General features: G+C 40.8%; 1 protein-coding gene across 1 annotated transcript; it reads left to right on the top strand.

The window, feature by feature from the left end:
* Positions 1 to 646: 646 nt before the first annotated feature.
* On the top strand, positions 647 to 21,893 carry NRSN1 (neurensin 1). Its single transcript, XM_004043335.5, has 4 exons — positions 647 to 825; positions 2,620 to 2,692; positions 8,731 to 8,928; positions 20,013 to 21,893. The coding sequence occupies exons 3-4, from the start codon at positions 8,740 to 8,742 to the stop codon at positions 20,409 to 20,411; spliced, it is 588 nt and encodes a 195-aa protein (XP_004043383.1). The 5' UTR covers positions 647 to 825; positions 2,620 to 2,692; positions 8,731 to 8,739; the 3' UTR covers positions 20,412 to 21,893.
* The last annotated feature ends 5,428 nt before the right edge of the window (positions 21,894 to 27,321 follow it).

Below are 27,321 nucleotides of genomic sequence, written 5' to 3' on the forward strand. Positions count from 1 at the left end.
ACACATCATGACCATCTGCCTCTTCACTCATTTTAAAAATATGTACAGTCATGCACTGCCCAGTGATGTTGGAGTCAACGACAGATTCTATGTATGACGGTGGTTCCATAAGGTATTTTCACTGTGCCTTTTCTATGTTTAGACACACAAATTCTTACTATTGTGTTCCAATTGTCAACACTATTCAGGAGGGTAACATGCTGTACAGGTCTGTAGTCTAGAAGCAATAGGCTCTACCATATAGCTAGGTGTGTAGTAGGCTGAACCACCTTGGTTTGGGAAAGTACACGCTATGATGTTAGCAGGACGAAATCGCCTAACCACATATTTCTCAGAGTATCACATCCCCATCATAATGCGACGCCTAACTGTATATTGAACCAGCGTTCTACGACCAAAATATGGTCTGGGCAGAAAAAAGCTTTGAAGAAGCACTAAGGCAGAGAAGGTGCCCATCCTGGGGAGCCTCGGCAGGGTCCAGTGACCAGGCTTCCATGGCCCTGACAGCTGCCCTAACAGAAGCACCAGCCTCGCGGTGCAGGCAGGAGCAAGCCTGGCGCGCCAGACAGCTCGGCCCCGCCCACTCGCCGCTCTCGGAAAGCTGGAACCCTGCCCCTTTGGAGGGGGAGGCGGCAGCGGCGGCTGCGGCGGCGGCGGCTGCGCGGGCCTCGGGTGCGCGGGCACGCGGGACTCTCAGCTGTCAATCAGGCGCGGGCTGAGCTCTACGAGGCGGAGCGGCGGCGGCGGCGACGGCGATGGGACCCCAGCGAGAGATCTGCAGCTAGGCTGGCTGCACTTGCTCCACGGGTCAGGGGATCGGAGGGGGTAGGTAAAGCCACGCAGAGTCCAGGGGTGGCGGCTTTCTATTCTCCAAATGTCTTTCTCCAGTTCTCCCTCTCCTCTCTTTCTCTCTTTCCTTCCTCCTTCTTCATGCATAAATGTTCTTTTTCTCTCTCCCTCCCTCCTTCATTCACGTTTATTATATGTGCACCAATCTCCACAAAAAACATGCGTATTAAAATCGGTGAAAACATACAAATTAGCAAGAGCTAGCTCCATGCTTTGGTGGTTTGTGGTTTGCGTTATGTAAGAATTTGGGGGGGGGGAGGCACGAGGGGCGTACAGCTAAAAACTTTAGAGTTTCCTTTCCATAAGATAAGAAAAGTTGTGTATTAGCAAAGAGTCAAATATATGTATCTAGAGTTTGCAAAGTTGGTTTGATTTATTTATCAGGCCGAATTGAGCCCCCACTGGCCCTCCCCACTCCTGTGCCACGTCTGAAGACGTTTCAGTGTTTTGGTGTGATCTCAGGACCTACTTCTTTGTGTTGTTAGACAGGAACATTAGGGTGGGGGTCAGACAGAGTCTGGAGGCCTCAAAGAAAACAGAGCTGGAATTTAACAGCTAATGTTTGTTTGATTGGTTCCTGGCACTGTAACAGAAATGTTTTCAGGACCTTGGAGAGCTCCTTGGGCGCCACATCAGGCCAGCCTTTGGTGAAGGGCATGTGGGGAATCTTCAGCGAAAATGGAGAAGCTGATAGAAAAAAGAAGAGAAATGTAATTCAGAGAGGCAGAGAGAGACAGGAAAGAAAGAGATACAGATGGGGGTGGAGGGCAGGTGTTGGGGGAGGGAGGAAGAGGAGAATGTAGTGAATTTAGTGACCTATGATTGGCTTGTTTTCGTTTGCTTATCCAGATCCAGGAGGCTAATATAATTTGCTTCTTTCCCCTAAATCTGCCCACACACCACTCACAAAATTTGGGGGAAAGTAAATGGGTCTTGACGATTTGGCTTTGGTCCATATAGGCTGACCCTAGAAATGCAGAAAAGAGTTTATCAGGCCTCAGCTAGGCTTACTCACCTCAAGTCTTCAGGATCTCCTGCAAACAAATGGGGACCTGTTCATTAGAAAGAATTCTTAATGATCCCATAAAAAATATGGTCCCAGTTATTATCTTATTTCACATAACTAGAGTAATGTAGGAAACCAACAGCCTTATAGTTGGCAATGGCTTTTTAATCAAATTTTGCATGGGCACCTGCTTTTCTTAGGCAGCTGGAAAGCAAAATGATCATGATAGGAAGAAAACGGATATAGGAGTAAAACTCAGCCTAATGAGTAAATCATCCAAAGAGCCTTACGAAGTGTAAAATGTATGTAAACATATCAGAAAATACAGTGATTATAGGACTCATATATTTTACATCATAAGACCAAGCACCAGAAAAGATCCATTCTGAAGTATCTAGGAAGCAAGGAACTTTTTTAAATTTAGAATTTGTAAAATAGAAATGGATCAGTCTATTTGGAATTATTAACAACATGGAATATGGTTATGTAAAAATGAGAATAGCACATATATAGTGTGTTATAATTTACAAAGCCCTTTTATGTCATCTCATTCACTTTATAAATTATTATGAGAACCCATTGAAAAGTTCTAAAATATAGTTTAGACTTTTGTTTTTTAGAAAGCTATCTCAATTCTTAAACACGAAGTTCTTTGTCAATGCTTTTGTCAACATTAAAATGATTCTTTATAAGTTATATGAATGACTTATGAAATTTAGATTTTGATCTGGATTACATTCTGCAGAGACTTTTTTCTTAAATAGGATTGAAGAATGCGCCATTAAAAGGAAAGATCAAGGAGTAAACCAGAAGAAGAAGAAAAAGAGGACTTCAAAGGTAGGACTCAAACCTTATCACATGTAGATTCATAAACACCCTGTGTATGCATGTAGATAAAGAAGAGATTAAAAGAGAATATGGGTTCTTTTCTCATTTTAGCTTTGGATTTTATGTACCTTTCTAAAAAATGAATCTTGAAGAATTAAAGTAAATGATAACAAGTAAGATAATCTTACATTGTTACTCCTTTTTAAAAATTATAAAAGTGGTTACATGTCCACTGACTTTGAAGGTATTTTGATAACTCAATATAAAGCCACAATCTCTACCACTGTTTCAGAAAAATAAAATATCTCTGAAATAATCTGTTGGTAGGAACACGGTTCAGGATTTAAGAACATGCTTATATAATTTCAGAATGCCTGATTTAAAAGTGAAAAAGCTCTTAGCAGGCTTTCATGCCTTCCTGTATCCCCTATGAGTCTGACTGAATCTTTTAAGGAACTGACCTTTTGGCTTGGTGTTGAATAAGTGGTCTAGATTGTCTGTGTGCCTATACTTTGTCTTTTGCAGCACTGGCCCTGTGGAAAAGTGGCTATAATGGGAACCTCAGTCTCATTATCTCAGAATCATTTTATGGGAGAGAAAAGCAGCATGAAAAATTGAATGATATTTCAAAGAAAATAAATAGAACAGGGCCTGTGCCTGGCCTCACAACTGACTCACACATAGTGTCACAGGAAAACACTCATATTCGTTGCCTCTCTCTTCTCTCAAGGAGACCATGAAGACAAAGAATATAATGTCTGTAACGTTCTTAGAGTTTCATGAGGCATAAAGATTTATTTCTGCTTCAAGGCTATGAACATTTATAAAGGAAAATAAAAAGTAGTTGCATATATTAGACAGAAATTTAAATTTCCAACACATTGATACTACAGTCTATTGGCACACATAGTGATATCACAATAGCACATGCATGAGCTTGTTTCCCTAATATAGGAATTATTCAAGGAATTCTCAGCATTTGTACTCCCTTTACCTCTTGATGATGCCCATTTTGTTATGTTTATTGCTTCATGAGTGTGTCTCCTTGTAACCCAAGAGTCCACTGAGGGCAGACGTGGCTCCACTCATCTTCATAACTATTATTTATCTCACAGGTGCCTGGCACGTAGTGCTTTAAAAACACTGAAGGAAGGGGAGGATGAAAAATGGAGGACTACTCAGGCCTTCATCCACACCAACCCACGTAGAACTCTGCAGGAAGTTACAAAGTACTGGAGATTAAAGTGGTCAACACTACAGAAAATGTCCCTTTCCACATGTAGCTTACACTCTATCATGTATATGGTCTATCAGATCATAAGTAAATAAACCACACATAGAATATCAGATAGTAACAAGTGCTAGGAAGAGAAACAAACCTAGACAAGGGGATAGAAAGTAATGGAACGCCGATATTTAGATATATTGATTATAGAAAGCCTCTCAGAAGAATTTGGTAGGGAGTGGCAGCGTAATTTTTTTCCCTCCTCTTGTCTCTGGGTTATGATAGGTGTGCTGAGTTGGTAAGAACTGAATATTCATTTAATGTATAACAGTGCATGCAATTGAGACAGGTTATAAAAAGAAGAAATCCATGGATGGATCCTCATTTATCAGCAAGTAGAGCATCCCTCAGAGAGAATAAAAACAACTCTCTCTTCATAGATAACCAAACAATCACACACAAAAGTTGCTTGTGCCCAATCATCATGGCCATGCTGGCAGGGAGGATGCAACAGGCTCCATCAGAGTGTTTACAGAATGAAGACTAATGTGGATTAAATTAAATATAATACTAAAGAGTGTGTTTACTCATCCCCTCTATCCATGTACCTCCTGTGATATTAAAGCTTTCTGTGAATAAAAAAGGCTCTCTAAAATATGTTCATTAACAACAATCATAGATTTAACCTTTTTTTGTTGCTACTACAGCTATTGAAATATAGACATCAGAAATCTTATGAAACCTTGATCGTTAGGTAAATAATAAGCCAAAGTAAAAAGCCTTTGCATATAGCTTCTGTTTCTGTCTCAATTCTAGTTTGTTGTATATAGTTTAATAACTGCTCAGTCTTTAAAGTGACTTTATGAAGTGACCTCACATACCTTTTTTATGATACCAGAAGTGTCCATCAATCAAATAAGATTCCAAATAACTGTAATATGGGGACAAAAAGTTACTGACTTCCCTAGGAGATGTATAACTTTCTGTTGAGATTTTGTAGGTCCAAATCCATCACTCTAACATGTTATATTTTAAAATTCATGTTCTTTCAAGTCATTCTCCTCTAGGAGTGAATTCCAGGTAGTTATATGTTTGGGAAGATGTGTGATACCTGTCAGACCCTCAGGAATCCTATTTTAGGCAACATACATGATACTGAAGTAACTTGTTAAACAACATACGAATATTTAGTCTACCTAGTAGCAAGTAACTAACCCAACTAGTTATATGCCCTTTTTAAAGGGAAGCTGCAAACATACTAGTATAAAGTAAGAATTTGAGCTGTCAGTAAGGATATGGAAGGAGGTAGGAAATCAGTAAACCTAGTTGTTCGTTCAATAAAAAAAATGATAGAGTCATTCTGTACAGACAAACAAAAAATCCTGAAAAGCTACAACTGGAAGGAATTAGAGATTAATCTGGTCCAACCCTCTTACTTTAAGGATGATGAAACCATAGCCCAGAGAGGCTAATGAGCTTGTCTGGAATCTCCTGACCAGCAAGTTGCAAATCAAAAAATGGCAGTAGAGTCCATTCTCTGCCCCGTGTAGGTAGCACAAAACAGACCATGTTCTTGTTCATGTTTTGTGCCCCTGGAGGAGAAAGTAAGGCGCTTTGGAATTCCTTTTCTGGAATGTAGCTAACATAGCTAAAAATCCATGGCTTCAAGTAGAGCCTTCAATCACTCAGCCTCAAAAACATTTGTTTTATGACACTTTCTATCTCTTTTATGATTTTACCTATATTGTTTTTAACAAAGTTAGACAACTGGGTCTCATAAAGCAGAAACATTTAACCTACTGTTCTGGTAGCAAACTGTGCAGGGAATGGCTATAATATATCACACGGTCCTTCTCTGCATCAAAGCTCAATCCTGGGAAAGAACAACTTCAGCATCTAAGGAAACATAACTCTTACTGTTGCTATGAGGGACTTTTTTTATTCCTATCATATCTATTTTTGTCCCTTTTTCATGTTAAAGTCTCTGATGCTTTATAGAAAATCTGAAAATATATATTTAGAGGAGGTGGTTCTGACTATGCAAGTATATGATTCAGTCCATACTCCTGCTTCTTGTGTTAATTGTCATCTTTCATCTGTTCCCTGACTCATGGTGTAACCTTTAGTAGATGATTTTTCTATGCCTCAGTTTCCTAGTGGACAAAGCAGTTAGTAATGCCAATCCCATCTCCCCTGGACTGAAATTTGCATTACAATGCCTTAAAGGAAAATGCCTTTAAAATTATGCCACTTATATACCAATGGTAATAGGCTCTTGTTAATCATCTTCATTGTATAAGCATTAAATAGAAGGTACTGAAGAGATCGTCCTAGTGCTTAAAATATTAAAACTAGGTTAATATTCTTTTGATCTGCCAGATTTTGCTGCTCTACTCAGGCAAAGAACATTCTAAAAACCTTGACTTTTTATGAAATCATATCTTTCTAAATGTTTTAAAGCAAATGTGTTCGTGTGTGGGGGAGTGCAGGTGTGGGTGTGTATGTGTAGACTCTTGCCTCCCTGCACTCTTTCCCTGGGTGATTTCTTTAGATGGTAGCTATACCTGAAACAGAAAAAAGCACAGGAGCTACCAGTTAGTTGGTTTTAATTGACCAACAGCTAAAAAGATGAGGTTATTGGTCATCATTAATAGCACCATTTTTCTAAGACCAGGGCCATGTTTTCCTCAATTTGACTACATTCTTAACCGAAACTCATTTGTAGCTAAGGGCACATATTTAAAGATGTGCTAATGGGTTTACTTTGTGCCCACTGCACAAGGAATTGCTGACTATCCCTGGTTCCAACTTTGATTTTAGCCCCATAATTCTATCCAATCAAACTAAGTGGCCACATATAGGCATTTGATGGGACTGTAGATCGATATTTTTCTTTTGTAGATAAACATTACTAGCTGGTTGCTTGATAAGTAATTGGAAACATTTAATATGCCTCTGCTGGCCTGGATTACAGCACAAGCTCTGAGAAAACCTGGCTTAATAGAAAAATAACCTTCTATGTTGTTCCCCACTTTGTCATGTATAAACTATGTCCACATAACTAAAACTATCTACAGGATAATTTTTTTTGGAAGAAGTCTGATTTATTTGAAAACACAAAAATAACCACCTTCATTTACATTCAAACAGTGTGGCAGCTATATTGTGGACTAAAGAGTTCTTTCAGAATTTTATATTTCTTTTATTATTTCCACTTTTTAATACTATACTTTAAGTTCTGGGATACATGTGCAGAATGTACAGGCTTGTTACATAGGTATACATGTGCCATGGTGATGTGTTGCACCCATCAACCCATCACCTAGTTTGTAAGGCCCACATGCATTAGGTATTTGTCCTAATGCTCTCCATCCCCTTGCTCCCCACCCCCTGTGGTGTTCCCCTCCCTGTGTCACTGTGTTCCCATCTATCTACAGGATAATTTAAAAATCCAAACACGTATTTCACATTTCCAGCTATACATTTATTTGCTTATATGGAGATCAGAAATTAAGACGGTTACTGACAATTCCCTTATTCAACAAAATTACTGTCACTCAGTAATTCTTTCTTTTTTTAACCATGATTAGTAACAAATCCATATAAATGCATCTCTCTAAGGGTATCAATTAGGTCAAATAAAGTAGACATTTCCATCTTAAAAAGGCAGAACCCAAAACAGACTGCCTAGGACATAGTTTTATTTAACAGTTCTCTGAGTTCTTACTTACAGTAGACACTTCATGGAAAATAATAAAAGGCTGTGTCCACTCTCCACATTATACTCTAGCCACCCACATGGACAGATGTATCCACAAATAATGGCTAAAATATATGGTGTTAGAGTTAGTGAGGTGTAAATTATTGGCCAAGCCATTTGTGATTAATAAAGCATGAGGCATAAATTGCTCACCAGCTTTTTAATAAAACTTCATACAACTTGACAATTAGTTAAAATGTCAGAGGAAGATACATGAAATCGGAAGGCAAAATTTTGAACTAGTAAGAGTAATGCGGTGTAGATTCCACAAGGAAACATAGTTAAAAATCTGAGAGGACAGTCTAAGACAAACTCCATCTTCAGCAAATGAGAATGCCTGCCCAATTCTTTAACATGTAAGTGCAAAGACAACTAGATTCTAAGAGATTAAAGATTTCTTGTCAAGGCAATAAAAAATCTCAGCTTCTTTGTTGCCATTTCTTGTGTGCTTCATGCTTAAATGTGTACCTAATTTATGTGAGTTGTGCTGTTGTATCTCATTTCATTTATGGAGATGCAGTTCTAGTCATTGAGTGTTTAGGTAATCTTGCATTAAGCAAAAAAGAACAGCTTATAAGAAAGACAGGTTTGTTGTTGTTGTTGTTTGTTTGTTTTATTGAGACGGAGTCTCGCTTTGTTGCCCAGGCTGGAGTGCAGTGGTGCGATCTTGACTCACTGCAAGCCCCGCCTCCCGGGTTCACGCCATTCTCCTGCCTCAGCCTCCCAAGTAGCTGGGACTACAGGTGCCCACCACCACACCCAGCTAATTGTGTGTGTGTGTGTGTGTTTAGTAGAGACAGGGTTTCACCGTGTTAGCCAGGATGGTCTCCATCTCCTCACCTCGTGATCTGCCCTCCTCGGCCTCCCAAAGTGCTGGGATTACAGGCGAGAGCCACCGCGCCCCGCCAAGAGAGATAGGTCTTTAAAAGTACCTTTTCTGTAATGAAAAGAGCACTGTTCAACTAGGGATACATTACTCAGTCTGGTTCTTACCTTTCATATGTCTTTTGATCCTGTGGCCAAAGCCTGGGGCATTAATCCATGTGGATGTTGTCATTCCAGCTGGGAAGGATGAGTTCTTGCAGCAACGTCTGTGGGTCCAGGCAGGCACAGGCTGCAGCTGAGGGCGGTTACCAGCGCTATGGAGTCCGGTCCTACCTGCACCAGTTTTATGAGGACTGTACAGCCTCAATCTGGGAGTATGAGGATGATTTCCAGATCCAAAGATCACCTAACAGGTGGAGCTCAGTATTCTGGAAGGTAAGGAAGGAGCATGTGTTTAACTTAGGGAATGGAAAAATTACTGGACATGGTTAATACTGCAGCTGTGGAGGATGGAGAGTTTTAGTACTCGCTGTGTGTGCATCACTCTTGGTGATACTAAACACATTTTTCTTACCTTAGGAAAGAAGAATCTAAACCTTGGGCCAAAGAAAGCCTCTAAACACAGCACAATTATTGATGAGCAGGATAAACATAAATAGGTGCAACTGCCATATGAATTATTATTATTGCTACCATTAAAAATGTGCCATTAAATTCACTAATTGAAGCCATCCATAGGCAAAACATTATATTCTTTCAGCCTTCCTTACAGGCGTGGGAAGTATCATTTGACAAGTGGCAACAATTATTAAAAAGAAATCGTTAGGTATTTAGACAGAGTTAATGATGAAATGTAGTACAGTGGTCAGTATACCAGCTCCATCTCTACCGAGTGTGTGATCATGAGGCTTTCTGACCCCAGCTTCCTCAAATGAAGGAATCTCATTAGACAATGTATTTAGTCCCTCAACAGATAATTAGTGAGCATCTACTCTGTGCCAAGAGGGTTCAAAGTGCTGGAGGTTAAAGTGGTAAACAGGGAAAGAAAAAGTGACTTCCCTCATGGAGCTTACAATCTATCATGGGAAACAGGCTGTAAACAAAGAAACCACATGATAGAATGTTAGGTAGTGATAGTGCTATGGATGACAGGGGGTGATGGAGACTGGTATTTGGATATGCTGATGGTAGAAGACTTTCAGAAGAGATGCCATCTCAAGGAATACCAGGATGAGTTGAGGGAACAGACCTGACTGAAGGTCATCCTAGACTGGGAAAATAGTAAGTCCAAAAACTGAAATGGGAACAAGTTTGGTGTGTTTGAAAATGATCCAGAGGTCTCCAATCTGGTTGGAGTGGGGTGAGAAAAGGGACAGGCAATGAATTAAGAAAAATAACAAGGCACAGATGATTTATGTAGAGCCTTGTACACCATAGTGAAGTCTTGGGTTTTTACCTCGAGAGACATGGGAAGCCACTAGAAGAGGCTGATTAATTTAGAGAGTGTTAAAGTACCCAGGCAAAAGATGCTGGTGGCGTTAGTGGAGATGGTGAAAAGTAGTCAGATTTAGGTAAAGGTTATGCCTATTAGACATCCGAGTAGTGATCTCTAGTGATGATTTAAATATATCAATCTACAACTCATAGATTGGGAGTTATTGACACATAGAATCTATACAAGGCACTGGACTTCTGAGATCATCCAGGAGAAGAGTGTGGACATAGAAGAGAAGAGGGCATTGGGACATTCCAACATTTAGAAACTAAGAAGAGGAAGAGGCTTCAGGGATACTGAGAAGATGAACCTTAGATAATGCCTAAGGTCTTCCTTAATCTCTGTTTCTCCCAAAAGATCCCAGAATTTTTTGACATGGACATTGACATAAACTTGCAATTTATTGGCCATATAGTGTAACAAGAGGCAGTATAGCATAATAATTATAAACATAGATTCTAACCTCAGACTACATGAGCTCAGATCCCAGCTCTTTTGTTTAATCATTCTGTAACCCTGGGCAAATTAATTGGCCTTATGGGGCCTCTAATGGTGATACTTATAGCACCTACCACATAAAAGATATGAGAATTAAATGAGATAGTATTTACAAAGAGCTTAACACTGTCTTGGTATGTACTTAACAAGCATTAGCTATATTAGCTACTATTACTGGTTGCTGTATGAAGCACTGAGTTCTTAAATGGGAAAAAAAGTTGAAATATAGTTAATAAATCAAGTATTAAGTAACACAGTTGTTAACATGGATAACCCAAGACCTGTGTTAATTCAACGCCATATTGTTGTCACATACGCTGCATCAGAACTGGTCAAGTCAGCATCCTTGCCCTGTAGAAATCTCATCTCTGATGAATCCTTACTGGCTTTAGCCAATGAAATGCACAGCCAAGCTTGGCACATCTTGTATTTACCCAGATATGTGGGTGGTTGTTTCCCTATTTGTCAAAAAAAAAAAAAAGCATTTGCCTGACAGATCTGTTGTGCCAAGAGCCCAAAATGCCACTGACACACAGAATATTGTAAGTGTTCATGGAACTCCAAAGCACTGGTTGTTATGTGATTTGTGAAGCTGTAAACCCATCAAATAAAACATAGTTATGGGTTTACAACAAATAACTCACAGAGAATTACCAACCCCAGAATTCATATTTCATTATTTTCTCCCTTCTATTTTGCACAAACAAGATCCAAAAATATTTATTTACTGCTGTGCTGGAGTCCTAGATGTATATCTTAGCCACAAAACACAAGAAGCCTAGTGTCAACCTGACTGACCAAGGAATTCACTGTCTTAGAGACCTCATCTCTATCAAGGGATAAACCAACTGTTCCTGGGTTTCCTCCTAGGGAATATGAGTGAATTCATGCCAGTGGATTTATGAAGTGCTTTGTACCAACACAGGAAAAAGCGCCAGCTATGCTCATGTTTCTATTATGATTCTTTTTCATGTTTTTTTTCTTTCAATCAAATTGCATCTGTAGGTGGTTCAAATTGCTGGCTTCTCCTTTCCCTGCTTCCACTGCAGTGTTGCAAGAGTCATGTTGGCCTCTCACTGGGGGCTGTGCTCACAGTGCTTTGATAGGACTCTGCTCTTGAGGCATCTTTACAGCAGTGGGCAGCGTCGCAAGACTTAATGAGAAAGGAGATTGGAATCAAATGGGTCTGAGTTAGAATCTTTATTGCATGCATCTGCATAACATCTATTTCACAGTATCATTCTTCCTCTCTTTCTTCAAATGTGTAGCTGTCCAACATTCACCAGGCTCTGGGATTCTGATGTAAATAAGATCTTCTTTTTCAGAGGTGAACAAATATTCTACAAATATGAAGAAGATCTTTTCTTCACCTCTGAATAAGATATAGCCCTTGACCTGAAGGAGTTCACAGTCAAATAGGGGAGGTGGCCATGTACACAGATTGTTGTTGTTTTTTTAAAATTTTATTATTATTACACTTTAAGTTTTAGGGTACATGTGCACAATGTGCAGGTTTGTTACACATGTATACATGTGCCATGTTGGTGTGCTGCACCCATTAACTCGTCTCATTTAACATTAGGTATATCTCCTAATGCTATCCCTCCCCACTCCCCCCACCCCACAGCAGTCCCCGGAGTGTGATGTTCCCCTTCCTGGTACACAGATTGTTATAATGCAATATGCTAAATGCTCCCCTTAAAGCAGGCACAATACTTACTGGGAGCACAGAGGGGCAGGGTGGAGTGGGTATCTGATGCAGACTAGGGAAGAAATGGCTCCAAGAGGAGGTCACATGTGAGCAAGCAGGAACGGGGCATCCCAGTAGATAGAAAAGTGTTGCAAAAGCTAAGAGTCATGGGAGAGTACAGCATGTTCAGGAGACTGCAAAGAGTTCCCTGTGGCTGGGGTAAATGTTCAAAAGTTGAAGAAGAGGAGTCAGGAGTTGAACCTGGGAACGCATACAAAAGCCAGTTCACAGAAGACTCTGAAAGGCCATGTAATAGAAATTTCTCCATAACATTTCAGCTTGAATACAGTGAGGGGGCAAGATAATGAATCTAGGCTTTCCTAGTTGGGATGTTATAATCAGGTATAAACACACACACATGGACAAACACACACATACACAGAGTGCCGCACACTTTCTCTGTGCTTCAGAGGTCCTAGGTTGCTGCATGACTACCTCAGCCACTTCTAATTTATCCCACTGCCTGCAGCTGATGCCATCTATAAAAATCGATGTAACACAGTCCCATCACCCATTGCTGCTGCCCCAAAATCAATCAGGCTATGGTGGAATTTTTTTTCATATCTTTCCGTTTGACCTTGACTAAGGTTGTTGCCACTTGATTGTCCACACAGCAAACAGCGTCATATGCAGGTGTCAAACCAATGGGAGCAGTCTTCTCACCCCCAGTCATTCCCTCCTCACCTCAGGGTTATCTTCTTGCCTTCTCCTCCACCTCTCTCAGAAACCTGTATCAGCCTATGTCAGAGGTTAATATGTCATGGAGGCATTTAATGGCGATGTGCAGGTGCAAGGCGTGACCGCCTCCTCCACAGCCTTACTAACTGTGAAAGTGACTCCGGTCCCTCTCTTTCCTCTCAAGACCCAGGTTAAGTTCCTCCTATCTGCCCTGACCTCTCCAGTTCCCCCTGTTAAGCTAAGTCAGAGTTTAAACTTAAGTCCTTGTTTTTTCCTTCAAAGTTTTGCTAGATACTGAGAAGTTAGTTTTATACTAGAGACGAGAGGAGCTGTGGAAGACTCTGCTTTTTAAATCGCAAATAAATATTGTATATATTTGTCATGTACAACATGTTGTTTTGAAATACATATATATTGTGGCACGACTACCTCAAACTAACATGTGCATTACCTCACATCCTTTTTTGTGGTAAGAACACTTAAAATCTATTCTTTCAGCAATTTTCAAGAACACAATACAGTCTTATGGACTATAGTCACCATGTTGTACAATAGGTCTCTTGAATTGATTCCTCTTAGTTGAAATTTTGTATCTTTTAAACAAAATCTTCCCAATCCCCTCTCCCACTCCCTCCCAGTTCCTCTCTCTTCTATGATTTCAACTTTATTAGATTCCACATATAAGGAAGATCATGCGATATTTGTCTTTCTGTGCCTGGTTTATTTCACTTGACATAATGTCCTGTGGAAGACTACTAAGAAGAGAAGCCATGTGGTATAATTTCTGTTTATAAAAGATTTCTCAGATTGCCTTTGAAGGATGGAGCAATGGAGATCATCAGGACACTGTTGCAATGATCCAGGCAAGATATAATAATGGCCTGCACCATTAGAGTGGCTGCAGTGGACAAGACAGAAAAGATTCAAGAGATTTTTATGAGATAGAGTGACTAAGATTTAATATCCACCACTATGACTGTGAGGAACAATTTCACGAACGGGTGATGGGAAGAACGCAAATAGAGAAAATGGGAAGGAAGTGGCAGAGCACCATTTTTACTCTTTTGGGTTTGAGGAGTGTTTGGGACATTTTTCTGTAGATTTTCCTGTTGGTTGTCAGAAATATGGTCTAGAGCTCAAAACAGAGATCCAGGCTGGAGTTGGAGGTTTGGAAGTCATTGGTAACAGGTGGGAGTTGAAACTGTAGCTTCCGATTAAATGCTAAGGAGAACATAGTGAATAAGAATAGGTGGAGGTCAAGGATAGACTCCTGAACCAGACGTGGTGGTGTGTGCCTATAATCCCAGAGGACTCAGGAGCCTGAGGAGGGAGGATTGCTTCAGGCCAAGAGTTCAAGGCTGCAATGAACCATGATTGCACCATTGCACTCCAGCCTGAATGACAGAGAGTGACCCTGTCTCTAAAAAAGGTGGGGAAGGGTAGAATCCTGGGGAACACTAATAATTTACGAAGAACATCCAGCAAAGCAGGTTGACAGTGAGTTGTTTGGAGCAGAGATACACAGAGGAGACAGTGTGTCAGAGATAACCACGGGAAAGGGTTTCAAGAAAGTATACGTGTTTAATATCAATGAACGTAGAATATTTAAGTGAGCCTAAAAAATAAATTAGATTTGACATTAGATTTGACAATTAAGAGGTCCTTTGTAACCTCGGAGAAGCAGGTTTAAGGAAATCGTGGAAGACTAAGCGTGGCTGTCAAGGGTACAACGGACATCGAGGAGTAGGTAGAGAGGGACGCAGAGCTGGAGAATTGCTTTCGAAGATGGAGGCAGTTGAATGTGTTTATGCGCTGGAAGAAGGAATCTCTGTTAGGTGGAAGAGCCGATGTGATTTCACTGCCCAGGTGAAAGGGTCTAAGAAGATTGTGAGGCCAGGCTGTGGAAGGACCTCGATTATCGCCAGGCATCGGTTCTTGCTTCATAAAGCTCAGTGTCAAGCTGAGGCAAGCAGGGACAGATGAGCTACAGTCTGCCACTGCTGCTGGCAGACATCACCGCTCAGAGCTCAGGAGAGGTCAGCACAGCCCTCAAGGGCTGATGCAGAAGAAAAAGCCCATCTTCGCTCTTGATGCGCTTCCCCTAAATAACCTCTAACCCAGATGGCGCCTTGCACATGCATCTCCATCCAGCATTCCCCGCACGCCAGGCCGTTCTTCCCAGCCACGCAGGTTCGCGCTTCCAACAGTCATTCCTGCCTCCTCTCTGCCAGAACAGCTGCGCCGCGACTGCTGCCAGCTCTGTCTATTGGAGTAAACTGCATTTTCAGGCCTCATCAGCTCACTGGGAAACAATGAAAGGATGTTGGTCAAAATAACAGCAGTCTCTGGCCTGTAGCCCCCACCAGCAGAATTTCTGGCATATAAATAAGTTCTCTTTCCTTTCCAATTTTCCTTTCCAGCAGCAGGAACTGGGTTTTCACACATCCTCCCACAGCCAAGAGTGGAATCGGAAGTTACGGCACAAAAACTGTCCTCGCTGCTGTTTCGGGAGTTTGTCACCACCTGGAGAGGCCCTTCTCTGTCACCATTGGGATTGGCCTTACCACCCTAAGGCCCCAGGTTGCTCTGCTGAGCCTGGAGGAGGACCCTTCCAAAGCATTCCAACTCTTCTGTGTGGCCCTAAACAAGGCTGCTTTGCTTCCTCAGAACTTTAAACAATCTCTGCATTGCAATTTTTTGACTCTTTCCATTTGGGAGTCCTCTTTCTGTTAGACCTGGGACCAATTCGACTTTGAACTGTGTCCAGAGATAATTTTTATGATACTGTATGGAATTGCTCCCTCAATTTTTATCCTTTCCAGTACTCAGCATGGTACCAAGACTAAGCTGATGAGTCCCAACTGCTCTCCTCACCTCCCATATGCTACGCATGACAGACTCCTTCGTACCTATCGTCCCACGCTCTCCCTCCCATGCTTTAACATGTCTGGAATTCCCCAATGGGTGCATCTGTCAGAGATTCTCATTAAAGACTGGCATTAACAGCCCCTTCAGAAGCCTTGAAGTCAGCTATTCACTGTGCTGTCTTCCCCACTACAGAGGGCAAGCCTCTCTCTGATTCTCTGATGTCAATAGAAAAGAGGAGAAGGCTCAGAAAGCCTAGCCACGTTCCAGTTCTTCAAGTGAACAGGAATTCTGCCATCTGAAAGCCATGGTTTGCATTTTAGCTTCTGAATGACAGTCCAGGAGTGGATTTTCATCGAAAGCACTGCTCAGCTGAGGAGCAGACTGCTCTGAGAATCAATCATCTGGTTCTGTGTTCAGCAGTCTGATGGTTTAAGTTAGGCAGGCAGGACGGTTTATTGAGTGTCAGGCTGGAATAAGAGCTGCGGGGAGGCAAGACAGACACACACTGGTCTCACTTGCTCTTCAGAATCTCAGAAACTAAGATAACTTTTGGCTACCCTCAATTTTTGATAATTAATGCCAATTCTTCAGCAGGGAGGTAGTTTAGTGACATAGGAAGCATGTCACCATGGATAGTTAAATCAATTTTGCTTGTACATTCAGAATTTTCTGATATGAGTCATTTTCTAAAAGTTATAAATAATGGTTAGTCTTGGAAGGTAAACGTACTTGCCACCATTTTTAGAAAAATGTAGAAAGCAATCCAAAATGTTATATTTTACAGCCCAATTTTTCCCATAGTACTTATGTCTTATATAGAACAGCTTTTTTTTTTTTTTCAGAAGACATCCTATTGACTCTTTTTCAGTTTCCTTACAATATGAGATACTGGAAATTTGTTCACATATGGTGGCTAAAACTCCTTTGAGGTTCAAATAAACATAATAGAAAGAAATATACAAAATAGTAATGGCGAAATATTATGGGCAGAAGAAAAGTCATGGGTAGCAGGAATCACACAGATCTCGGTTAGAACTAGTCACACCACCTGCTATTTTTCGGACCATCAACTATGCTTTTTTTCTCTCTCTTTTTTTCCCAAGACAGAGTCTCGCTCTTGTTGCCCAGGCTGGAGTATAACAGTGTGATCTCGGCTCACTGAAACCTCCACCCACCCAGGTTCAAGTGATTCTCCTGCCTCAGACTCCCAAGTAGCTGGGATTACTGGCATGTGCCACCGTGCCCAGCTAATTTTGTATTTTTAGTAGAGACGGGATTTGACCACGTTGGTCAGGCTTGTTTTGTGTCCAGAAGTGGTTCCTCCCAGTGGATTTTTGGTCTCTCTGACTTCAGGAATGAGGCCGCAGACCCTGACAGTGAGTGTTACAACTCATAAAGGTAGTGCGGACCCAAAGAGTCAGCAGCAGCAAAGTATACTGTAAAGAGTGAAAAAACAAAGCTTCCACACGTTCAAAAGGGACCAGAGCAGGTTGGGCTACTGGCGCGGGTGGCCAGCTTTTATATCCTTATTTGGCCCCACCCACATCCTGCTGATTGGTCCATTTTACACAGCACTGATTGGTCCATTTTACAGACTGCTGATTGGTCCATTTTTACAGAGTGTGGATTGGTGCATTTACAAACCTTTAGCTAGACACAGAGCGCTGATTGGTGTGTTTTTTACAGAGTGCTGATTGGTGAGTTTACAAACCTTTAGCTAGCCACAGAGTGCTGATTGGTGAGTTTACAAACCTTTAGCTAGACACAGAGCGCTGATTGGTGTGTTTTTTACAGAGTGCTGATTGGTGAGTTTACAAACCTTTAGCTAGACACAGAGCACTGATTGGTGTGTTTACAATCCTTTAGCTAGACAGAAAAGTTCTCCAAGTCCCCATCCGACCCAGAAGCCCAGCTGCCTTCACCTCTCAGTCTCAAACTCCTGACCTCAGATGATCCACCCATCTTGGCCTCCCAAAGTGCTAAGATTACAGGCATGAGCCACCATGCCCGGCTAAACTATGCTTCTTTAACCTTATAATCCTCAGTTTCTTATAGGTGAAATGGGAATAAAAATACCTACTTCTCATAAGATGCTTGTGAAGATTAAACAAAAAACCCATCTAGTATTAGCCCAGGTCATAACAGATGTTCAATAATACCAGTTATACTTTTCCCATTTTTGCTAGGGTGATAGATTTGTGGATACGTTTTCCTTCTATTAGCCGAGCCTCCTTTATTAGTGTATTATCTCAAAAATTTAAATATTAAAGATTAATTTATGTTATGTATCTGGTTATTTTCCTAACCTTGTTATTCTAACTAAAAGCAATTAAGAACAGGAGGAAAGGAAAAATTACTTTAAAAAGTAATGGTGTTAGCTATTCCTTATTCCAAGTGCTGAGCAATTGTAATACTGTTACCAACGTAGCATAACAATTTTTCAAGGGGTGTCTTTCCAAATAAGAAGAATAGCTACTTATTACAATTTATAATTTTGCCAGATACAATGAATAACTTTGCCAGATACAAGGCTAAGTGCTTTTATGCATAGTCTCATTTAGTCCTCACAAGTCCTCTATGAGGTAGGTATTATGAGCATTTGTCATTTTATAGATGGGGAAATTAATGACAAGAGCTTTTAAGTAACTTTCCTTCTATGATTCAAGTGCTAGGTGGTGGGGTAGAATCGAAGCATGAGTCCATTTATTTCAAACCTGTGGGCATTGACCACCAAATGGTACATCATTTCCATCTTTAGTATGTTACATTTCATTAGAACTTGAGCTAATGCAGTTTAACCTCCATGTGCTATTCTGAACACTTCCTAGCACCTGCACAAGTACACCCCAAATAGCTACATGTGAGAGGAGAAAGAACATTGGCCTGGGGATCAGCTCTGTGGCTTCTAACCCTGCCTCTGCAGCTTGCTAGCTGTCCATCTTTGGTCCATGACTTACCCTCTCTGAGGCTACATTTCTTTACCTGTAAACTGGCAATTAAGGTTCCTTCTCTGCTTATTTTGAAAAGAGGTGAGTAGTTACAAAGACTGTCCACGTCCTCCAGCCAAAACCACCAGGAACACACCTATATGTTGAACAAGTTGGATGTATTACTCATTACAGTAAGAAAGAATGTCACCATAGGGGACTGTGGGGCATTGCAATATGAGAGTGTGAAAAGGATATATAATATTATAGGATGTGGGCTCTGGTTGGGTGATTTTGGGGAGGGTCTAATGAAGCAAGAGTTCACTCTGGATTGTTAGGGACAATTCTATGACTGGATATCTTAATATATCTTATGAATAGAGAGGACAGACTAGAGTGAGACTAAAGCCATCATGAGAAAGAAGTAGGCATCATTCATATTAGCCAGGAGCGGGGGTCATGTCGTATTTTGTGGTTTTTACAAGGACCTTGTTTTTGTCTGTGCTTAGACAAAGTTATGAAGGGCCACTGTTTTGTCTCACTTCATCATGGTCACAGAATGAGCATGTGTTAATGTTCTGTGAGATGGTGCCTGGCAGAACAGCATGGCCTTGCTGTGAGCTCCTAGCCAGCTTCTAACAATGTCGAGGCCTAGGGGACAGAGTAAGGCCAGCTCCTGGATATCAGGGCTACTCTTCTTTTCCTCAAGACCAAATGAGACAATGTAAGCAAAAGAAGGTTTTGTCAACTGCAAAGCATTGTACAAATTTAAAAAAAAAAGATATTTATATATATGTATTTACATATCACATATCTACTTTTAGATATATGATATATATTATATATAATATATATCTTTAGGTATATAATATATATTATATATTATATATATATCTTTAGATATATATATAATATACATATCTTTAGACATATATAATATATATATCTTTGGACATATATATTATATATATCTTTAGCTATATATAATATATCTTTAGATAATATAAAGATTATATATATCTTTAGATATACAATATATGTATATCTTTAGATATATAATATATATATGATATATACATATATCTCAAGGCTGAGTGCTGGAGTTTTTGGTTGGCATTAAAATTAGAAAGATCATCTTTCACCTTTTTCAACAGAAAATTAAGTAAGTGTTTCCTGCAAATTTGGGGTAACTGGCAATATTCATTTCTCTCAAGAAACAAGACAAGTGTCACCCTTGAGGGCTCAGGGGCAAGCCGAAGCACCTTCCTCACTCTATCTTGCTTCTGTCATTATCTACCTGTAGGTTGGACTCATCTCAGGTACGGTTTTTGTGATCCTCGGATTGACTGTTCTGGCAGTGGGCTTTCTTGTGCCCCCCAAAATCGAAGCATTTGGCGAAGCCGATTTTGTGGTGGTCGATACGCATGCTGTCCAGTTTAACAGTGCTCTGGACATGTACAAGCTGGCAGGAGCTGTTCTCTTCTGCATTGGAGGCACATCCATGGCAGGGTGCCTGCTGATGTCGGTGTTTGTAAAGAGCTACTCCAAAGAAGAAAAATTCCTCCAGCAGAAGTTTAAAGAACGAATCGCAGACATCAAAGCCCACACCCAGCCGGTTACAAAAGCTCCAGGGCCAGGGGAAACAAAGATTCCAGTCACTTTGTCCAGGGTTCAAAATGTCCAGCCTCTACTGGCAACCTGAAACCTTTCCCACCCCAGTTCTTCTTGTCTGATTTATGCCCGTGGTTAAAAAGAGCAGGCCAGTTTTCGAGATAAAGAAGATTTGGCGTTAACTGCCCCAGGGCTGTGTTCAGCTGTGGGCAATATAATGGGTGGACTCACACTTGCTCAGTTCAGGCAGCTCTGCTGGAGGGCGGTGCCATGCCTAAGCCTGTGCACATGCATCCAGCTGCTTAAGATGGGTGCTTCCTTGTACCCGGCCACCAGAAGCCCCCTGGAACTCCTCTTTCATAGATCGTGACTTTGTGTTATTTTCCGTGTTGTTTGAAAGTGCCGAACAGTTTAGACCAGCTCACCAATGGCTAATGTGGTCCATTTTATTTTCTAATACTGGTTTATCTAATCTTTTCTGCGTGGTGCTGTCTTCCATTCCTGTCTCACTATGTGTAAGATTTTGTCATATGTGTTCATAGAAACATGGAATTCTCTGATTTTGAGCCGAACATGAGTTTTTAAACTATATCTTGACATGAGGTTCCTGACATTGGATACAAAGTTATCAGCATTCACAAATCTTTTTGTTTTCTCCATTTTTTCCCCCCCCCTTTGAGATGAAGTGCTGTTCTTTTGCCTAGGTTGGAGTACAGTGGTGAAATCATAGCGCACTGCAGCCTTGAACTCCTGGGCTCAAGCGATCCTCCCACCTCAGCCTCCCAAGTAGCTGGGACTACAGGCACCTGCCGCCACCCCCAGTTAATATTTTTTTTAATTTTTTTTAGAGGCAGGATCTTGCTGTCCATTTTTTTTTAAAAAAAGCTAAAATTGCCAACTTTAGAATCTTGACCAAAAAAATTAATTTTAGGAGCATCTATTTATGCAGTGTTCAAAAGTACTGAATTAGCAACCAGGAAGTTTTAGTTCCTTCTACTACCTGTGTGATCTTGGGGAAATTATTTAACCTCTCAGTCCTAATTTTCCCCTTCCGTATAATGGGAGTTCTGGATCACAATATGTCTGGGCTCTCATTACGCAAACATCCGAGATTCCATTTTTGCCATGTGTCATCGAGTCTCTCCCCAACAGATGTTTGTGATGTTTTTGTGGCTGTCACCATGGTGGGATTCTTTCAGAATGAGACTCCTGGAAAGTCACTGAGTCAGCAGCCTTCACACCATCTACCCTTAAATATCCAGCCCCAGCAATTTATACAATGCTGTCATATTTTTAAAAAAACAAAAGTAAGCCATCCTCAAATAAGGAACCCTTTGGTAGATACTAACCTTAAAAAGCGTTTTCATTCTCAAACAAGATGCTTTGTTCTCCAACAAGATGTTCATCTCATCACTTGCACTTTTGTTTTAATGTATGGATTCAGATTAGACTGAGAAAAATCGAAAATGTGACCTTGGTATTTTCTTAAAATTGTGCCACCTTAGAGACCCCTCCCCCTTTTTTTTTATTCCTTCACTGGATAAATAAAATATGTGAACAAGTGGAACCTGAATTGCATTGTCATTCCTTCAGTGTGGTTATTTTCTCTCCAACATGTAATTTTCCATTCTGAGACTGAATAAGCTCTGATGTTTCCCCGGCTAAATGGAAGAATAAATGAAGCAATTAGTACTCTTTGTGCACAGTGTTTATTTTGCACAGTCCAGCATAAAACACAGGGCAAATCAGTATCCTCAGCAAGGATCATTGGCCAGATTTTGGAGAAATCGTTCCAGTTTCCTCAGGTTCTCTATCTTCCTGTGGAAATACCATTTTAATTGTATTCTTTAAAGACTTATGCAAGCCCCCAAGCATCTGTTCAAGGCAACATCGTTTGAAGCTTTCCATGCTTGCTTCTGTCTTGCATACCAATGAATCTCTGAGGATGAGACTTGACTTGTAAAAGCCTCCAGAATGAAAAATGATGGCTGGTGGGAACTTCTAGGTACAGACATAACAGCAACTATTTAAAAAGCAGCTCTATTCCTCAGATGAAGGCCTAAAAGAAGCCGAGGCGGATAAAGTAGGAGCTGGGTTTGCAAACAATTCAGCATGCCCTGTCTTTCCTGTTCAGCCCAGGCTTCGTGGAAGTGGGTACTTGTAAAGACCCTCCCAGCCCACGAGGCAAGGATTGGGAGTTATTGTGGTAGAGCAGAGAAAGGTGGCTGGATTGGATTAGGAAATACAGTTTGATCTTTGGAAAGAATGCAGGCCGTATATAATCAGAGGCTGGGAAGCAGTGGACTACCCATTTTTTAAAGATATTTTCTGGCCTGGGTTGGGCAGACATCTCAATTGTATGGCAAACAAGAATGACCTTAGAGCTTTGATCCCAGCCTCATTGCTTGCACTAAACCAGTCCTTCCCTTCAGTATTGAAACTTCTAAAACAAAGGGAAACCGCATACCTATAGTGCTGAGATGGCAGCTGGAGAAACTTAGAAATGGTTTCTGGCCCAGAGGTCAGGTACACACAGGCACTTGGATAGAAACCTTAGATAATATGGGCCCACCCAGGCACACGTTTCCCCACCCCTTTGTCAACACTCACTGGCATTTTCTTAGGCACTTCCAGTGATCCCACACCTACTGTCCCACAGGTGAGCTGCTATATCTGATAATGGCTCTGTATGGTTAGAAAACCCATCCCCATGTCTTTCCAAACTCTGCGTTGCTAAACCTTCCACACGTTGGATAAGATTCCATAATTCAAAGTCACCTTGAAGTCTAATCCTCTTACATATGACCAGTGAGCTCTTGCTTTCAATCTTATCATCTCCCTGTTTGTCTTCTTCAGAGAGATATTTCTATAAGTTCTTAATGTTCCCAACTTAGTTCATGCCACCTATTAAAAGGTGTCCCCAGAGGTTTTAGAAATTATATTTGTTAGAGATTCCCTAACTCCATTAATAGTGTTACTATGTGAACGGGACCTCAAGCCAGAATACAATAACAGAGGGCTGTGTAAGCAGCTCCTTTGTGAGCTCTCAAGGCCTCCTGGGATCTGTCCAGCTCCTTTCTGGTTTTATTATGGTTTTATTCTAGTCATATGCAACCAGTCTCCCCTCACTAAATGTGCCTGCACTTTCATGCCCCTGTGCCTTCACTCACAATGCTTATTTTCCCAAGAATAACCACCTGCCTATTCTCTGGTTATGAACTCATCATTCAAGACCACATCAAGAAATAGCAGCAATAATAATAATAACTAACATGTATTGCATGGGAGGGATCATTGAAGCCTTTTATATGTATCAATTCATTTAATTTTCAAAAACCCTATGAGGTCAGGACTAATACCATATGCCCATTTTACAGGAAATGAAATAGGCAAAGAGAGCATAACTCATCCAAGGATAATAAGTAACTGACATATGCAAGATTTAAATTCAAGCAGCCTGACTCCAGAGGCTCTATGTTCCACCAATATGCCAATATGTTCTTTTGCCTCTAGAAATGCCACCTTTTCTCTGCAGCTTCTCCTTGATATCTCTCTCTCTCACACACACACACGCACACACACACAGACACACACACACTCAGACTTAATGTCTCTTCCTCAATAAATTCAGCACTTCATACAAACACATTCTATCCCACTTATCCCTCTTTATTATAGTGATTTGTTTACACATCTGTTCCTTCCATTAGAAGCTGACTATTAGCTGCTTGGGTACAGAGAGCATATCTTAATAAGTGGTGAACCCTTAGAATCAAATACATAAAAGCTATGTGTTACTATTATATGGTTATTTAAAACAATTATTGCATTTTTATTCAGAGCCAAGCAACGTGCTGGCACTATAAAGGGATGATGAACAGGGGCTCTAATGTTTTTGCATATCGTGTGTGTGTGTGTGTGTGTGTGTGTGTGTGTGTGTGTGTGTGTGTGTGTGTGTAAGGAAAAAAAAAGTATTTTCTAGGGAGGACTAAGCTTAGAGTATGAATATGAGTTCCCCAAAGCAAAGCTTCCTTCACTATAACATTTGAGTGGGAGAAACCCAGTCTGATGACTAGCTCACCATTTCTATACCTAAAAGCAAAATCTTCCAGCCAACGAGTCTTGCCCACTGACACAGAGCTACCAGTCATACTTCTCATTCCAGCAAGAGACCGATGGAACAGCTAAACCCACCTAGTCAAGAGCAGAATGAATTGTTTCCAGCAGTCCTGAATAAACAACCTTGCCTTTCATCCTTACATATGAAAGTACAATCTGAGTCATCAGACATCTGTGGAAAATGAGCACGTTGAAGGAGGTGGTACATACACAGGGAATAATAGACTCAGTGGGAAACATAAGGACTTCAGAAATCACAGAACTCTAAAAAGAATCTAATCAGTCTTCAAGAAGAAATTAAAGCCATAAGATAAAAATAGAATACTATGAAAAAGAACATCAAGTAGTTCAAAATAACAAACAACTAAAAGAATAAGTTGAAAGCATTTCCTGGAAAGTAAAATAATCCCTCATTTTAAAAATGAAAAACATGAGACAATTGGTAAAGACATACAAGTTCAATCAAGGGGGAAAAGATAACAGAAAACAATAATTGAGAAGAAATTATCAGTAAAATAACAGAAAAAAAATTTCCAAAGATATAGGATACAAAAATCTTCAGACTGAAAATGCCTGCTGAAGACTGGGTGTGGTGACTCGCACCTGTAATCCCAGCATTTTGGGAGGCTGAGGTGGGCAGATTACTTGAGGTCAGGAGTTCGAGACCAGCCTGGCCAACACTGTGAAACAGTCTCCACAAAAATACAAAAATTAACCGGGCATGTGGCGTGAGTCTATAATCCCCAGCCGCTCAGGAGGCTGAGGCAGGAGAATCGCTTGGACCCAGGAATGGAGGTTGCAGTGAGCAGAGTTTGCCCCACTGCACTCCAGCCTGGTTGCCCGAGTGAGACTCTGTCAAAAACGAACGAACGAACGAGCGAACGCAAGGAAGAAAGAAAGAAAGAAAGAAAGAAAGAGAGAGAGAGAGAGAGATGGAGGGAGGGAGGTAGGGAGGGAAGGAAGGAAGGAAGGAAGGAAGGAAGGAAGTAAGGAAGGGAGAGAGAGAGAGAAAGAGAGAGAGAGAGAGCAAGGAAGGAAGGGAGAGAAAAGAAAGAGAAAAGGAAGGAAGGAAGGAAAGAGAGAGAGAGAGAGAAAGGAAGGAAGGAAGGAAGGAGAGAGAGAGAAAGGAAGGAAGGAAGGAAAGAGCCTGCTGAATATTCAGCAATATGAATGGTTAAAAAGAAAATCAGGCATGTTTTTGTGAAATTTTTGGACACAAAAGATGAAAGGATCCAAGAAGCATCCCAGAGAACAGCAGCCCACCTACAAAATGATAAAAGTCAGACTGGGGAAAGAGCAGGTATGATCTCTGCAAAAGATAGGAAGCAAGGTAACTGAGTCTACAGAAAATACATGTTCCTCTTATCGACAAGAAAAGAGCAAAGCAATAGAAACTCTGGGAAGAAAATTTTTTAATAAACTGCACAAAGAAATGATGGTTGTGACATGATAGGGAAGAATTGATAGAGCATAAGAAAAGTGAAGCCACTGGGGACATGGATGAAGCTGGAAACCATCATTCTCAGCAAACTACCGCAAGGACAAAAAACCAAACACCGCATGTTCTCACTCATAGGCGGGAATTGAACAATGAGAACACATGGACACAGGAAGGGGAACATCACACACTGGAGACTGCTGTGGGGTGGGCGGAAGGGGGAGGGATAGCATTAGGAGATATACCTAATGCTAAATGACGAGTTAATGAGAGCAGCACACCAACATGGCACATGTATATATATGTAACAAACCTGCACGTTGTGCACATGTACCCTAGAACTTAACCTATAATTATAAAAAAAAAAAAAAGAAAGTGAAGCCACTGGAAACTTGAGCTTCCCACTAGACACACATTCTATTTCTGTAGAACAAAACCTGGGACTATTGAACCCACAGAGAAAAAAACAGAATCTCGTCACTTCAATAGTTTTGCAGTGATGATCATTACAAAGTCAAAATAATGCAAGCTTTTACTTGTTTTCAACTTTCAGAATAAACTATAGCCAAAAGTCTAAATTATGATTGTACAATGAACTGTATGTGTGATAAATCTGATGATATGAAAATGAAGGTAGTGCTAGCAAAATTCAGAAAACAAAATAAAAAAAAATAAGAGGAGATAAAAGTAGGGACACTAATAGCCTCATCTGGTTTAGTGGAGTCAAGAGTAACTGTCTTAGTCTATTTGGGTTGCAGTAACAAAATACCATAGATTGGGTGGCTTATGAAAAACAGACATTTGTTTCTCACAGTTCTAGAGGCTGGGAAGTCCAAGATACATCAAGAGCAGATTCAGTGTCCGGTGAGGGCTGCTCTCTGCCTCATCCATGGTGCTTTCTGGCTGTGTCATCACTTGGTGGAAGGGGGCACATCTGGTTTCTTTAGCCTCCTATAAAGGCACAAATCTCATTCATAAGGGCTCCACCCTCATGCCCCAGTCACCTCCCAAAGGCCTCGCCTCCTAATGCTATCACAGTAGGGGTTAGGTCTCAACATGTGAATTTTGTGGGTATACAAACAATCAATCTGTAGCAGTAGCTGGCTAAAGCTTATAGAAATAAATAACGACTTAAGTTTATAATTTACAACTGTAAAGATGACTCAATGAAAGAATTAAAAATAAAACATAACAAACAATGGAAAGAGAAGAGAGAATAAAGTGAGAGGTAGGGAAAGTAAATTTAACCCCCATCTTTAATTGTAAGAAATTAGGCTGGGTGAGGTGGCTCACGCCTATAATCCCAGCACTTTGGAAGGTCGAGGCAGGTTTATCACTTGAGCTCAAGAGTTTGAGGACAGCCTGGGCAACATGGAAAAATCCTGTCTCTACTTAAAGAAAAAAAATACAAAAATTAGCTGGATGTGGTGGTACATGCCTGTGG

Source organism: Gorilla gorilla, chromosome 5 (assembly GCF_029281585.2).
Source record: "Gorilla gorilla gorilla isolate KB3781 chromosome 5, NHGRI_mGorGor1-v2.1_pri, whole genome shotgun sequence".
Classification (NCBI taxonomy): domain Eukaryota; kingdom Metazoa; phylum Chordata; class Mammalia; order Primates; family Hominidae; genus Gorilla; species Gorilla gorilla.

Excerpts from the sequence above, each read along its gene's own strand:
- NRSN1 (XM_004043335.5), top strand. The coding sequence starts at position 8,740 with ATGAGTTCTTGCAGCAACGTCTGTGGGTCCAGGCAGGCACAGGCTGCA. Across the intron at positions 8,929-20,012 it reads GGAGCTCAGTATTCTGGAAG|GTTGGACTCATCTCAGGTAC; the intron begins GTAAGGAAGGAG and ends ATCTACCTGTAG.